General features: G+C 31.8%; 1 protein-coding gene and 1 long non-coding RNA gene across 4 annotated transcripts; both read right to left on the minus strand.

The window, feature by feature from the left end:
• Positions 1–5,898: 5,898 nt before the first annotated feature.
• On the minus strand, positions 5,899–14,035 carry LOC135193779 (uncharacterized). 3 transcript variants are annotated; one of them, XM_064217729.1, is made up of 3 exons: positions 13,821–14,035; positions 6,428–6,562; positions 5,899–6,165 (listed from the first exon to the last, which is right to left on the minus strand). In XM_064217729.1, the coding sequence occupies exons 1-3, from the start codon at positions 14,004–14,006 to the stop codon at positions 5,968–5,970; spliced, it is 519 nt and encodes a 172-aa protein (XP_064073799.1). In that variant the 5' UTR covers positions 14,007–14,035; the 3' UTR covers positions 5,899–5,967. The 3 variants fall into 3 exon arrangements, with proteins under 3 accessions (XP_064073799.1, XP_064073798.1, XP_064073800.1); XM_064217728.1 differs by lacking the exon at positions 6,428–6,562 and adding an exon at positions 13,588–13,722; XM_064217730.1 differs by lacking the exon at positions 13,821–14,035 and adding an exon at positions 6,661–6,856.
• On the minus strand, positions 10,020–10,994 carry LOC113393791 (uncharacterized). The gene is made up of 3 exons (XR_010309431.1): positions 10,773–10,994; positions 10,447–10,578; positions 10,020–10,090 (listed from the first exon to the last, which is right to left on the minus strand). It is a non-coding gene; the product is annotated as an uncharacterized LOC113393791 (long non-coding RNA).
• Positions 14,036–14,738: the final 703 nt, after the last annotated feature.

Below are 14,738 nucleotides of genomic sequence, written 5' to 3' on the forward strand. Positions count from 1 at the left end.
CTTATCGGAATTTATTGATTAAAAACAATTTTTGTCATTATAAACATGATCACCAACTAAACAAAATAACTAGAAACAAAATGTAATGCCGAATGTTTAGCTGCGGAAACGCTAGACGTGCCGAGCCGTCAGGTGTGGACGTGCAACGGGCCTACAACGATCACTCACCTCGAACATAGTTTTCAACAGTGTGCTCGTAGTTCGCGGCGGGGATGGACGAGTTGATGGCTTTTGCAGCAATCGCTGCTGCTGCTAGAAAAAGTGCTAGAAGGCAAAAACAATGGGATTCTACAAATTCATATTTGAGATGTACGAGACCATGCATCATCTTTTTTTTAAGTAATCCTCATGTTTTGGGTCCCATATCATAGGATTATTTTAATATAAGGTCAATTCGGGGAAGACCGTCCGGCGGGTAAGGCCGTATAGTCAGGAATACTACCAATTCTTAATAGCCCTACAGATAGCAGCATGATTTACAAAAATGGTTTACTGTTTTAATATTAAAAAATTAAAATAGATGGCATTAGTTACGATCCAGAGAGAAAAAACTTAATTTTAAATTTAGTCTATCTCACAACGTTCATCGAGAGGACATCGCATTGTTAAAAAAAATATTTTGTGAGTGTTTAAATGTAGTGATATACGGATCTGTGCAAGTAAGTACATTAATGATCTATTTATTTACCTAATTATGATATCAGAATTGAATAAAACTCATATTTTAAGAAATTACTTGTAATGAAACCATTATAACCTTAAAATAGTTTAGAGGAGAAGTCCGTCTAGTCGTTTAGGGCAAAGACCGGCTTACGCCGATCTTCGCCGTTTCCAGATTTTGTAAACATTTTCTGCCTAAGCAATTTTTTTTGTACTAACTAATATCTGTTGTATAATATGAGTGTTTTTATTTGACGTAGGCTTAAGCTGACTTAATGCCTCACCTTATTTGTTTGCAAACGTATATAACTTCACAGAGTGTAAATATCGTAAATATTTTTTTCAGGTAATTTAGATAATACACAATGGGAAAGTATAACAGAAAATCTAACAGAGGATTATACTCTAAGGAGAAATTAAGAGAAGCTGTACAAGAGGTTGAAAGTGGCAGGATGAGTGGCTACAAGGCTTCAAAAATATACCAAATACCTCGTATGACTGTTATGGATCATGTAAATAAAAGAAGAACTAAATCAACAACACTTGGACGAAACACAGCTCTGTCTGCGGAGAATGAATTTAGATTGGCGACAAATCTCCATTTTATGGAGAAATATGGCTTTGGCATAGAAAATATTATTAAAACGATGGATGAAAATGAAGAACCATTGTATTCTATAATATTTTATAAAACAATAAAAAAACCTAGGCTAACATTTAAAATGACAAAAAAAATCGATCGTGATGATGTTCCTGCCTTATCTATAGTAAAAAAAGTTGATTTAATACAAAATCTTGAAACATTAACCTATTTTTTTGTAAATTGTGATGAAAATTCGATCTACTTTTGAGTTTTTATAATATCTTTTAAAGTCATAATATTTTTGAGTGTGCTGTTTTTTTTATTTCTATTTAATTACCTACTTAAGAAATAATAAAGATTGATATTGTAGAAAAAATAAAAATATTTGAGTAATAAAATTGTTTTTTAACTCTGAATGATGATGCATACCGGACTTATCCGACAAATACTTTTTTTGACGTAAAAGCCGCCAGGAACCATTTATTTAAATTTTGGCGGGATATTTTAAACTGATATTTAAAAACACACACATAGCCAATATGTACAATCATGTAAACTGTCTGTTTATACATTTTTTTTCCAGTAGCCGGACTTACCCGATGTGACAGAAAAATCCATCACTTGGGGGTTTTTCAAAAGTAATGATTTTTTCATAAACGAATGATTGTTTATTAATTTTTTCAGTTGTGTTTAATTGTCAACTAAATGTTTAATCATCCCGAAGTAAAATTTGTCTCAAATATTGTAAAGGTGGCTTAATATGATCAAAAAATTAAAATTTTAATAAAGTATGCCGGTCATTGCCGAACTGACCTTAATTCAATTAATTGTAAACAAACATCTTCTATCCACGTTTCCATGATGCTGCGGCCAGCGAAACGAACGTGTGTCAATTAACGTCCACGAGCGCACTGCAAGCGCTACCCAAATTCCTTTGTGTTCGTCAAAAAACCGACAACGGGCCGAACGTTCGAACCACGCTCGTTCGAGGCTCGTAAGCCGGTCCACGCTACACGATTTTCGGTTCTGCTACGCAGCTTTTGTTTATTTAATTTGAAATTGGGAACGGTAGGAATCCCATTTGACATTAACAAAATATTGTAACATTTATAACAAGTTGTAACAAAACATAAATTAAGTACTTGATTTGATTGTGACATAACTTGTTTTTTGCATACGTATACATACCTCACAAATAAATGAAGGAGAAAAAACTTCTAGCTATGAAACAGATTACGTACATTTAAAAAACAAAGTCCGTTTACACTTTTTCTTATAATATTATATACACGTAATATATCAAAATAAACATTAAATAAAACGGAGTTTGCTCTTGTAGATGAATTATTATTTAGTACTAGTAGTTTAGCAATTAAAACATTTTTTATAATTTTATTATTGATATATACCGTTAAAGTAAAGGATTCATTGAATCTTGTGTAAAGTAAGGCTTCGTTGCTTACTTACTAATTGGGTAACAAATCTACTTCATAAAATTAATAACATCACATTTGTTTCGTATTGGTTATAAAATTTTAACCATAAATCGTTTTCAAGTTACAAGGGTCAGATTTCTTCGCAAGCATAATGTTACATCGGTCGGTCGATGCGAATAACAGGCAGTAACTGCTACAAATATCGATTACAAAAATCCTTATTAAGGGGACTACAAGAGCTAAGTGCCCTTGAGAATTGCACGCACACACTTACAAAATCGACAAAAACGGCAAGCCCGTGAACTAATGGTTAAGCGAGGTAACGAGGTTACGCCCAAATATTCTAATAGATGGCGCCAAACCGAGCGAAGTAAGATCAATCATAAATCTCATAAAAAATAGATAGGACAACAGAATTGTTTTTATTTCTTTCGATGTTAGTTAACGAATGATTATAAAAAAAACTGATTCAATTAAACTTACAATATTTTTATTTATATTTTGTACACAATAAAATAGACAGTTAGTTTTAACCTTTTTTTCTTTTATTTATATTATTATACCTACCACAATTAGTTCTTATACTAAATATTAAAACATACCAATTTTTAATATTTTATAAAAGTTTGATAATCTATTTATATAATAAAATCGTAAGTGTTCGAAACCTGTAGTGTAGTAACCGTGGGGTAACATATAGCGTAGTGTTTGTTCATTTTATTAATATCGGTTCACAAAGAAAAAAAAAAATCAATTAAAACAAAAACATCTAAATATTTACAAGAAAAAAATGTCGTCAAGTCGATTTGGTTGAATCATTGGTTAACTAGGTTAATCATACTAGGTTTAATTATAAATCTCATAAAAATAGATAGGATATTAGAATTATTTGTTTTGCTTTGGACTGTTATTCGAAAATGATTAAATAATAAAACTGATTTAATTAAACTTAAAATATTTGGATTTGGTACTACAAAAAAAAACATTTAGTGTTAATTTTTTTATTAAAATATTTTATTTAATTTCACTTGTATGTATGAATGTATGTACGTATGTCCTGAAATCTTGCAATCAATATTACACCTACTTCCATTGAAGCTATGGAGCTGAAAGTTGGCACACATATTTAGTCTCGATGACAATCCACGATTCATGAATTGCTTCCATTTTCAATCTAATATGGCGGACGTTACTAAAAATTACAATTTTTGAATTACGTACAAATGACACTTCTAAATATTCTAGTTCTCTGGTTCACAACAATTACATTATTTTTTTTATTATTAAAATTAGTTCATACATAACTTTAATTCCTATTATAAACAAAATCGATAAAATTAAACTCTTACGCAATATAAATAGCTTCCGTGTTATTGTTTTCGACTTTCTTTATTCTGTAAAAAATAAATATATGTTAGTAATTATATTTTTATTAATTAAAAAATTATGTATTTAAAAAATATGTATCTAAATATGCCCCATAGTACTTTTAATGAAAAATATCAAATTGCTTCGATATCATGGGGATCGAACGTAGTCACTCTCAATTGATTTTATCCTTACTTTCACCAAATACTCTATCATAATATTTGAAGAACAGCTCGAAAAATCTGATTCTATGCGAACTGATTGCACATTTTTTCTAATAGATGTTTTCAATATTCATAATTTATAAAAAAAAAATATGTTTACTAAAAAAATACTCTTACCTTTTAATATCGTTCATAAGTATGTTCGGCGCTTAATTTATATAAACGTTTTTTAGTTTTCCTCACGCGTTTCACTTCATTTCCCATATTTACACAATTAAAATTTATGACAAATAATATAATAAAAAACAAATGCCTAATTACTACTACATTATTTTAACTTAATATATTTATCTACAAGAAAGAATAATATTTATTATAAGAAAACATGAAACAATGAATTTACAATTAAAATTACAAAAAAATATTTCGTTACGTAATGAGGCTCGTAACGAAAAGATCGACACGTCTGTATAGCATCAGGCCTCGGCCGGCAATGTCTGTACACGGCGTTTACGCACACATGCGTACGAATTTTGTTCGAAAATAAGAATATCTGATTTAAAAAAAATCTATTGAAGTTATTAAAAAAGTGACGCAGAGGTTAAATAATATATTGCTTGTAGAATAATCTGACAAAAAACCAGAATTATTGAATGTATATAAGTATAGTTTTTATTTATTAAAAGATTTTTTTAGAGGTAACTTTGTGATTTTTTTCTATCGTACCAAATTAATTACATCATGTTTTCAAAATAGCAAATAACTAGCATGTATCCTGAAGATTATCATATATTTTTTTCATTTGGTTTACTGCATCGGATCTTATACTTTCTTGCATTATAAAACTAGCATTTAGCTCATGTAGTCCCCTTAAAGATCATTGTTAAGTTATTGTTACGAACGGGGGTCCTTTTGGTTGTGGTCTCTTTGGCTGGTATAACTCTTTTTAGATAAATAAGTTAAATTTTTTTTTAATTCTAATTTGAATTCCGCATTCCATCGTTCCATTTACTGTTATATATATGTTATATTTTCTGTTTCTCATCACTAGCCCGTCTGTCAAAAATATCAAGCTAATTTGAACAGGGTATAAGTCATCAGATATGTCATTTAAGCACGAGCGTCACCCACAATAATGTACGCCGATAATAATTTATCGTTAAGAGGTGCGCCCTCATGAGTGAAAAGATCTAAACAACGATGTCGAATGGAATTAATAATTTGCTTGTATAAGATTATAATTCAGTCTTTTTGTACGGTCATCAAAACAGTTACTTGCATTGTCCCATTTAAATTATCTATGTGTCAAGCCGGTTATTATTTAGTCCGTTCATCGAAGTCAACTTTTTACAAATAAGCCAGCACAAAAAAAAAATTTAGTAAAATAAAAAATAATCTGATATTTTTATTCCTTCAAACCCCCACAACTCTAAAACCAGATAGCTATAGGTAGTCTAGACTATGGCCTATATATTCTACACCGACAAGATGGCTATTCTCAGTAGTGGGACAGCTTATAAGCAAGGCTTTAATTATTGTTATAGACGATTAAATATTGACGCCAACGACGTAATTTTTATTGGCCAATGAATTTACGTTATTTACTTATGTATTATTAATTGTATCTGTACTTGTGGTAACGTTTTCAGTTAGTATAATAGAAATTAAAAGAATTAATACCATAATATTGTCTTCAAATCGTTTATTACACTTGTTATATACATACATATTCGCCAATAGCTAAATACATTTTAATTTACATAGGTCCGACATCTCCGCCGTCAATGACAGGCATAGGACCAACAGGGCCCCACATATCGACAGGGTTCACAGCGATGATGTCGATAGGGTTAATTATGATTGGTTCAGGAAAAACAACGATGGGTTCCTCAATAGCTTCTTCGCCTGATTCATCAACCAACACTGGTGTGGGCTCTACAGGGGCCTCAGCGACCTAATTTACAAAAATAAACATTAAGTACAACTTTTGTACACCTTAAACACGAAGTGGCGTAGTACTCGCCTTGCAAATAAAAATTGCAGATCACTCGTTGAACTTTTTTTTTCAATAATCGTGTTCGAGTATTCTTTAAAACCACAACTTGAGTTATGTAAACCAAAATATGTAACAATTTATAAGTTAATAAAGAATAATTAAAAAAAACTGACAGGAATTTCTGAAAATGTTAGGTACTAAATCAATACTTTTTACAAACCTGTTGTTGACTTTTGACGTTGACGATGATCTGCACAAGAGGGCTGGATGCAGCGGGGCTGGGGACAACGGGGGCGGGAACAACAGGACTAGGCACAATGGAGACATCAGCGGGCAGGGGCACGAAGATGCTTTCCTGCAAACAAGAATTAAATGAATAAGGAATTATTTTAATTTAAACTATTGCAAAGACCTTTTATTATTTTATTTAATATATAATTATATTTAACTTACTAATTGTTCTCCGTTGTGAATGGCAGATACGAGTTCATTTAAAGCATGTTCCAAGATGGGCACGAGTGCGGGGTCGATATTGGGGTTCTGGAGAGCATCAGAGAGCTCCTCCAGAGTCCAGGTGCTGGTGCCCGGGCGGGCCAGAGCAACAGCAACGACGGCGGCGAAAATAGCGAAATATTTCATATTTGCAGTATTTTTTCTGAAATAGCAAAATACAATTATATTATAATGTTCAAAAACTAATTTAATATACAAGAAGAATGATACATAGATGTATGTATCTTCCTTTAAACGCAAATTATTGCGTATAACTATGTTTTTTTAAATAATGATCATAATAAACAATTAGTTCCTATTATCACAGTTCCAAAGAAAAAATATTATAAAAGCAAACTTCAAAATATCTTGTGTATTGTTATTTATTATTATATATTCAAATCTAATCAAAAAGAATAATTTTATTACATACTTTAATATTGTTAAGAAAATGTCATTTCATGTTACTTACCAAATCACAAGTACGGTTACATTTTCAAAAAACGCAGTATTTATACAACTTCAAACGATAATTATTGTAAATGAATTATATTACTCTCGATAGAGATAATTATCTAATCAAATTCTTATATAAATTATCATAAAGATAGATATATAATCGTTTATGCGTGAATTGGAATGTAACACGCATTGATCATCCCGTGAATTGACTAGAAATAATGTTAATTTCTTACAACGCCATTGTCTACGGACGGTGGTGACCACTTACCATCAGGTGGCCCACTTGCTCGTCCAACTTCAAGAAATAATTGTCTTCTTGAGAGTTTTATTCGTACAAAAAAGTAAAGGGCTCAAGATCGTTATCATGGAATATAAAAATAAATGTTTATACTCGTTTGTATTTATAAGAAACATACATAAATTATTATTCTTTGTATTAATATAATATTATAGGAACGAAAATAATATACGCGACTTCGCCCGCGTATTTAAGAGCGTAGATTTCAGGTATAAAAAGTAATCTGTTTTCTTCCTTGGGGTTAAGCACCAAAGGTGATCAAATTCGGTTTATCCGTTAAAACGTAACAGATAGATGTACTTACTTTCGCATTTATAATATTAGTAAAAAATCTCATATTTTGTAACTAACTGAACTATACTATATAAAATGAATAAATCAATTTTCTTTTTAGGAAATAATTAAAACTATGGAAAAAAAATATTTTGTTATATATGTTTGTATATGTCGGCGATTCGCAAGAATTCTCCCCGGGATTCATGTAGAAATACAGAAAAACACTTTTTGCAATAATAAATTCAATGGTCTGAATAGTGAATAGTTCTACAATTGTCCGAGGAATGCCCGCCTGAACTTACTTTTCTACTAACTAAACTATGACATCCTTTTTTTATATCAACAACAAGACCATATTTATTTTGTTACAAACATAATAACTATTAATGGCTTATAATAATAAAAAAATAATATAAAAATATTTTTGATCTTAATTAAAAATCGAAATATATTGTAATTAGCTTAATTATTTATCACTATCGATATTAAAAATATACTTAGTATTATCTAAGATTGATTCTAAAATGTGAATTACAATTTATTATTCTACATTTTACTTACTTTATTGCTAAGAGTAGATAATAATATTTCCTGTATTATTAAGTCCCAAATTATTTGATAGATGTCGCTTTACAGATTATAAGTTTTATTCGATTTGTTACATATATTGACAACAGATGGCAGCACGGCGAACGCCCATGGATATAGTTTTGTTTTGATTTGTTACATACATTGAAACTAGATGGCAGCACTGCCGAGCGCCCATATATTCAATTTAGTTTTATTGCAAAATATATAATTTAGTAATGAATAATTTAAAATGTTTTCATTTATATATTTTACAATACTTTCGAATTCCTTATTTTTTGTTTGTTTACATCTTATCTTTGAGTTCGCCCTTTATCAAAACTGAAGAAAAAATTGCCCTATCTTTTGTGATGTTAACGTCACCTAAGCGAATTATCATATCATACATATCAATGCAGTTTCACTAAGTATTCATTCGGATACTTTTATTATTCATAAAATATTAGCAATATTATAACATTGACTATATATATACATTTTTTTCACATTAGCAGGCTGTAAATTTCCCACCGCTGGGTTAAGGCCTCCTCTCCCTTTGAGGAGAAGGTTTGGAGCATATTCCACAACACTGCTCCAATGCGGGTTGGTGGAATACACATGTGGCAGAATTTCGTTGAAATTAGACACATGCAGTGTTTCTTCACGATGTTTTCCTTCACCGCCGAGCACGAGATGGATTATAAACACAATTTAAGCACATGAAAATTCTGTGCTACTAGCCTGGTTTTGAACCCGAAATCATCGTTTAAGATGCACGCGTTCTAACCACTGGGCCATCTCGGCTCATAATTTTATACTATCTATCATTTTTGTTAAATAAACAAATGACTGCTTAGAATGAGTAACTCTATTGTGGGGCTATATAAACGTTTATAAAACAAGATCATCGAGTGTCCATACCGTCTCTTACTAAATTGTTACAAAAAAATTAATGTAACATTCTGTGCAAGAGTTCATAGATCACACTCTACGATTTTAACAATATCTTCCTGGCTTCTTTATTATATTTTAAATTGGTATCAGTTGTAATTTTTTTTTATGATATAGGTCGGCGGACGAGCAAATGGGCCATTTGATGATGTAAGTAACTTTAAACCATCTCCTCGAAGGGAGAGGAGACCTTAGCCCGGTAGTGGGACGTTTACAGGCAGTCACATTATTTTTACTCTTATATAATAAAGAATTATCTATAAACAATATAACTTAGTACAGAGGCATCTATTAATTCAAAACGCAAAAACATGCCAAGTATATGAATATTCTTCAAAGGGTATCTAAAGACATCGTAAAGACTCATCTCTGTGGTGATTTACAAATCTTATAGTTTTAATTAATACGCAACAGGAGGGCTGGTTCGTTTTTTGCCCAGAGGATCAGAATTGCGATTCAACGGGGAAATGTCATGATTTATACGGTAACTGTTTGTATATATTAATATTAATAATTCTTATACGTTAATAAATATATATTAATATGTTCAGGATAATGATGCTAAAATATTTCGAATAATGTGTATAATATGATAAGTATATAATATTTATACTAAAATAATTTTGATAACGCTTATAAAATGAAATCAACCAAAGCATTATTTGTAAATCATATAATTTATTGAATTCAGAATAGAGAATTTATATCTCTTGTAAATAATGAGCTGTTATTAATTGGTAATTATTAAACTTCGATGGGGTTGACGGCGATGACGTCGATAGGGTTGAAGTCTGGTCCGGGAACGTTAGCCGGGGGAGCGGTACCGACATCAGTCACCTAATATAACACAATATAAAGTAATTTTATAAAGGGTTGGTGGATTGACAAATGGGCCACCTGACGGTTAGTGACCACCATCGCCCATAAATATTGGCGACGTAAGAAATATTAACCATTCCTTACATCACCTAATGGCAAATACTAAAATCCATTTGTACATTTTTGTTACACATCAAAACAAACAAACAAGACAAATATTTGCGTTGTTCGCTTAGCAAATTTGTGCTTTTTTTCATGTTTTTTCGTGATCAAGGAAACATTGAAACATATTTGCGAAATCAGTCCATGCGGAGAACATTTTTGTAATTGCGATTTCGCTACAAATAAATATAAATTATTGATGTTTCCTTTACCTGCTATGGACTCTTCACGTTGATGATGAGCTGCACGAGAGGGCTTGATACAGCAGGAATGTCGACGGGGGAAGGAATGACAGGCTCGGCTATGATAGCGATGTCAGCTGGCAGGGGTACGTGGATGCTTTCCTGCAAATACGACACACTTATAAAACCTAAATTCATATCTGGATATATACCAAATCCATTTAAAATAAGTTATCGTTCTATTTTAATTTTTAATACTGTATAATAATTACTTTTTTTATTTAAAAATGAAAAATTACAAGATAGTTAAATATATGTTTCGTTTTATATTTAAATATAAATTAAATTATAGTTACAAATTCGTGTCCATTGTGAAGAGCACTCATTAATTCATTTAGAGCATGTTCCAAGAAGGGCACAACTGCGGGATTGACGTTAGGGTTCTGTAAAGCATCAGTAAGCTCCTGCAGAGTCCAGGTGCTTGTGCCTGGGCGAGCGAGGGCAACAGCCACAATGGCGGCAAGCATAATAAAGAATTTCATCTTGAATTATTTTTCTGTGAAATAATCCCAATTTTAATGCATATAACTTTAATATAACACTTGACATAAATCTGAGAAAAGTTACAATAAAAATAATATTCAAAAAAAACAGCACGTAAAAGTACCACTTATAAATATTTTTGTACACAACATAGGTAAGGAGACTGTTAGACTTACTTCCTGTCCTGCAAGTATTGAATGAAATCAAAACTTAATAAACTATATATACGTTTTCGTAATGATAAATTCAATTTTATCTATCAATGATAATTTAAAGCTTTTGCGTGATAAATTTACTTATCGGAATTTATTGATTAAAAACAATTTGTGTCATTATAAACATGATCCCCAACTAAACAAAATAACTAGAAACAAAATGTAATGCCGAATGTTTAGCTGCATAAACGCTAGACGAGCCGAGCACGGACGGAGCGCAAGCCGAGCCGCTCGCCGCGGTGTCAGGTGTGGACGTGCAACGGGCCTACAACGATCACTCACCTCGAACATAGTTTTCAACAGTGTGCTCGTAGTTCGCGGCGGGGATGGACGAGTTGATGGCTTTTGCAGCAACCGCTGCTGCTGCTAGAAAAAGTGCTAGAAGGCCAAAACGATGGGATTCTACAAATTCATATTTGAGATGTACGAGACCATGCATCATCTTTTTTTTTAAGTAATCCTCATGTTTTGGGTCCCATATCATAGGATTATTTTAATATAATTCAATTAATTGTAAACAAACATCTTCTATCCACGTTTCCATGGTGCTGCGGCCAGCGAAACGAACGTGTGTCAATTAACGTCCACGAGCGCACTGCAAGCGCTACGCAAATCCCTTTGTGTTCGTCAAAAAACCGACAACGGGCCGATCACGAGCCGAACGCTCGAACCACGCTCGTTCGAGGCTCGTAAGCCGGTCCACGCTACACGATTTTCGGTTCTGCTCGTGCTCGCTACGCAGCTTTTGTTTATTTAATTTGAAATTGGAACGGTAGGAATCCCATTTGACATTAACAAAATATTGTAACATTTATAACAAGTTGTAACAAAACATAAATTAAGTACTTGATTTGATTGTGACATAACTTGTTTTTTGAATACGTATACATACCTCAGAAATAAATGAAGGAGAAAAAACTTCTAGCTATGAAACAGATTACGTACATTTAAAAAACAAAGTCCGTTTACACTTTTTCTTATAATATTATATACACGTAATATATCAAAATAAACATTAAATAAAACGGAGTTTGCTCTTGTAGATGAATTATTATTTAGTACTAGTAGTTTAGCAATTAAAACATTTTTTATAATTTTATTATTGATATATACCATTAAAGTAAAGGATTCATTGAATCTTGTGTAAAGTAAGGCTTCGTTGCTTACTTACTAATTGGGTAACAAATCTACTTCATAAAATTAATAACATCACATTTGTTTCGTATTGGTTATTAAATTTTAACCATAAATCGTTTTCAAGTTACAAAGGTCGGATTTCTTCGCAAGCATAATGTTACATCGGTCGGTCGATGCGAATAACAGGCAGTAACTGCTACAAATATCGATTACAAAAATCCTTATTAAAGATCATTGTTAAGTTATTGTTACGAACGGGGGTCCTTTTGGTTGTGGTCTCTTTGGCTGGTATAACTCTTTTTAGATAAATAAGTTAAATTTTTTTTTAATTCTAATTTGAATTCCGCATTCCATCGTTCCATCGACTGTTATATATATGTTATATTTTCTGTTTCTCATCACTAGCCCGTCTGTCAAAAATATCAAGCTAATTTGAACAGGGTATAAGTCATCAGATATGTCATTTAAGCACGAGCGTCACCCACAATAATGTACGCCGATAATAATTTATCGTTAAGAGGTGCGCCCTCATGAGTGAAAAGATCTACATGACATTAGAATCGCAGAATAATAAAAGCTTTTTCATATAACAACGCTGTCGAATGGAATTAATAATTTGCTTGTATAAGATTATAATTCAGTCTTTTTGTACGGTCATCAAAACAGTTACTAGCATTGTCCCATTTAAATTATCTATGTATCAAGCCGGTTATTATTTAGTCCGTTCATCGAAGTCAACTTTTTACAAATAAGCCAGCACAAAAAAAAATTTTTAGTAAAATAAAAAATAATCTGATATTTTTATTCCTTCAAACCCCCACAACTCTAAAACCAGATAGCTATAGGTAGTCTAGACTATGGCCTATCTATTCTACACCGACAAGATGGCTGTTCTCAGTAGTGGGACAGCTTATAAGCAAGGCTGTAATTATTGTTATAGACGATTAAATATTGACGCCAACGACGTAATTTTTATTGGCCAATGAATGTGGGCTCTACAGGGGCCTCAGCGACCTAATTTACAAAAATAAACATTAAGTACAACTTTCGTACACCCTAAACACGAAGTGGCGTAGTACTCGCCTTGCAAATAAAAATTGCAGATCACTCGTTGAACTTTTTTTTTCAATAATCGTGTTCGAGAATTCTTTAAAACCACAACTTGCGTTATGTAAACCAAAATATGTAACAATTTATAAGTTAATAAATAATCATTTAAAAAAAATGACAGGAATTTCTGAAAATGTTAGGTACTAAATCAATACTTTTTACAGACCTGTTGCTGACTTTTGACGTTGACGATGATCTGCACAAGAGGGCTGGATGCAGCGGGGCTGGGGACAACGGGGGCAGGAACAACAGGACTAGGCACAATGGAGACATCAGCGGGCAGGGGCACGAAGACGCTTTCCTGCAAACAAGAATTAAATGAATAAGGAATTATTTTAATTTAAACTATTGCAAAGACCTTTTATTATTTTATTTAATATATAATTATATTTTACTTACTAATTGTTCTCCGTTGTGAAGGGCAGATATGAGTTCATTTAAAGCATGTTCCAAGATGGGCACGAGTGCGGGGTCGATATTGGGGTTCTGGAGAGCATCAGAGAGCTCCTCCAGAGTCCAGGTGCTGGTGCCCGGGCGGGCCAGAGCAACAGCAACGACGGCGGCGAAAATAGCGAAAAATTTCATATTTGCAGTATTTTTTCTGAAATAGCAAAATACAATTATATTATAATGTTCAAAAACGAATTTAATATACAAGAAGAATGATACATAGATGTACGTATCGTCCTTTAAACGCAAATTTGTTTTTTTAAATAATGATCATAATAAACAATCAGTTCCTATTATCACAGTTCCAAAGAAAAAATATTATAAAAGCAAACTTCAAAATATCTTGTGTATTGTTATTTATCATTATATATTCAAATCTAATCAAAAAGAATAATTTTATTACATACTTTAATATTGTTAAGAAAATGTCATTTCATGTTACTTACCAAATCACAAGTACGGTTACATTTTCAAAAAACGCAGTATTTATACAACTTCAAACGATAATTATTGTAAATAAATTATATTACTCTCGATAGAGATAATTATCTAATCAAATTCTTATATAAATTATCATAAAGATAGATATAATCGTTTATGCGTGAATTGGAATGTAATACGCATTGATCATCCCGTGAATTGACTAGAAATAATGTTAATTTCAACAGAATTACATCTAATTATCGAATCACGCCTTTTTTGCTTATTTTCAAACTAGCTGTCGCCCGCAGCTTCGCTTGCGTTTTACGGGCTGGTCATCAGTTATTGGCATAATAAATAAGGAATTTATTATCTATGGACATCAAGCTTACTTCATACCAAATTTAATCAAATTCGGTTTATTGGTTTGGCCGTGAAAGAGTAACA

This window comes from Vanessa tameamea, chromosome 18, assembly GCF_037043105.1.
Source record: "Vanessa tameamea isolate UH-Manoa-2023 chromosome 18, ilVanTame1 primary haplotype, whole genome shotgun sequence".
NCBI classification, from domain to species: domain Eukaryota; kingdom Metazoa; phylum Arthropoda; class Insecta; order Lepidoptera; family Nymphalidae; genus Vanessa; species Vanessa tameamea.

Excerpts from the sequence above, each read along its gene's own strand:
- LOC135193779 (XM_064217729.1), bottom strand. The coding sequence starts at position 14,006 with ATGAAATTTTTCGCTATTTTCGCCGCCGTCGTTGCTGTTGCTCTGGCC. Across the intron at positions 6,563-13,820 it reads TTCACAACGGAGAACAATTA|GAAAGCATCTTCGTGCCCCT; the intron begins GTAAGTAAAATA and ends TCTTGTTTGCAG. Across the intron at positions 6,166-6,427 it reads ACGTCAAAAGTCAACAACAG|GTCGCTGAGGCCCCTGTAGA; the intron begins GTTTGTAAAAAG and ends TTTGTAAATTAG.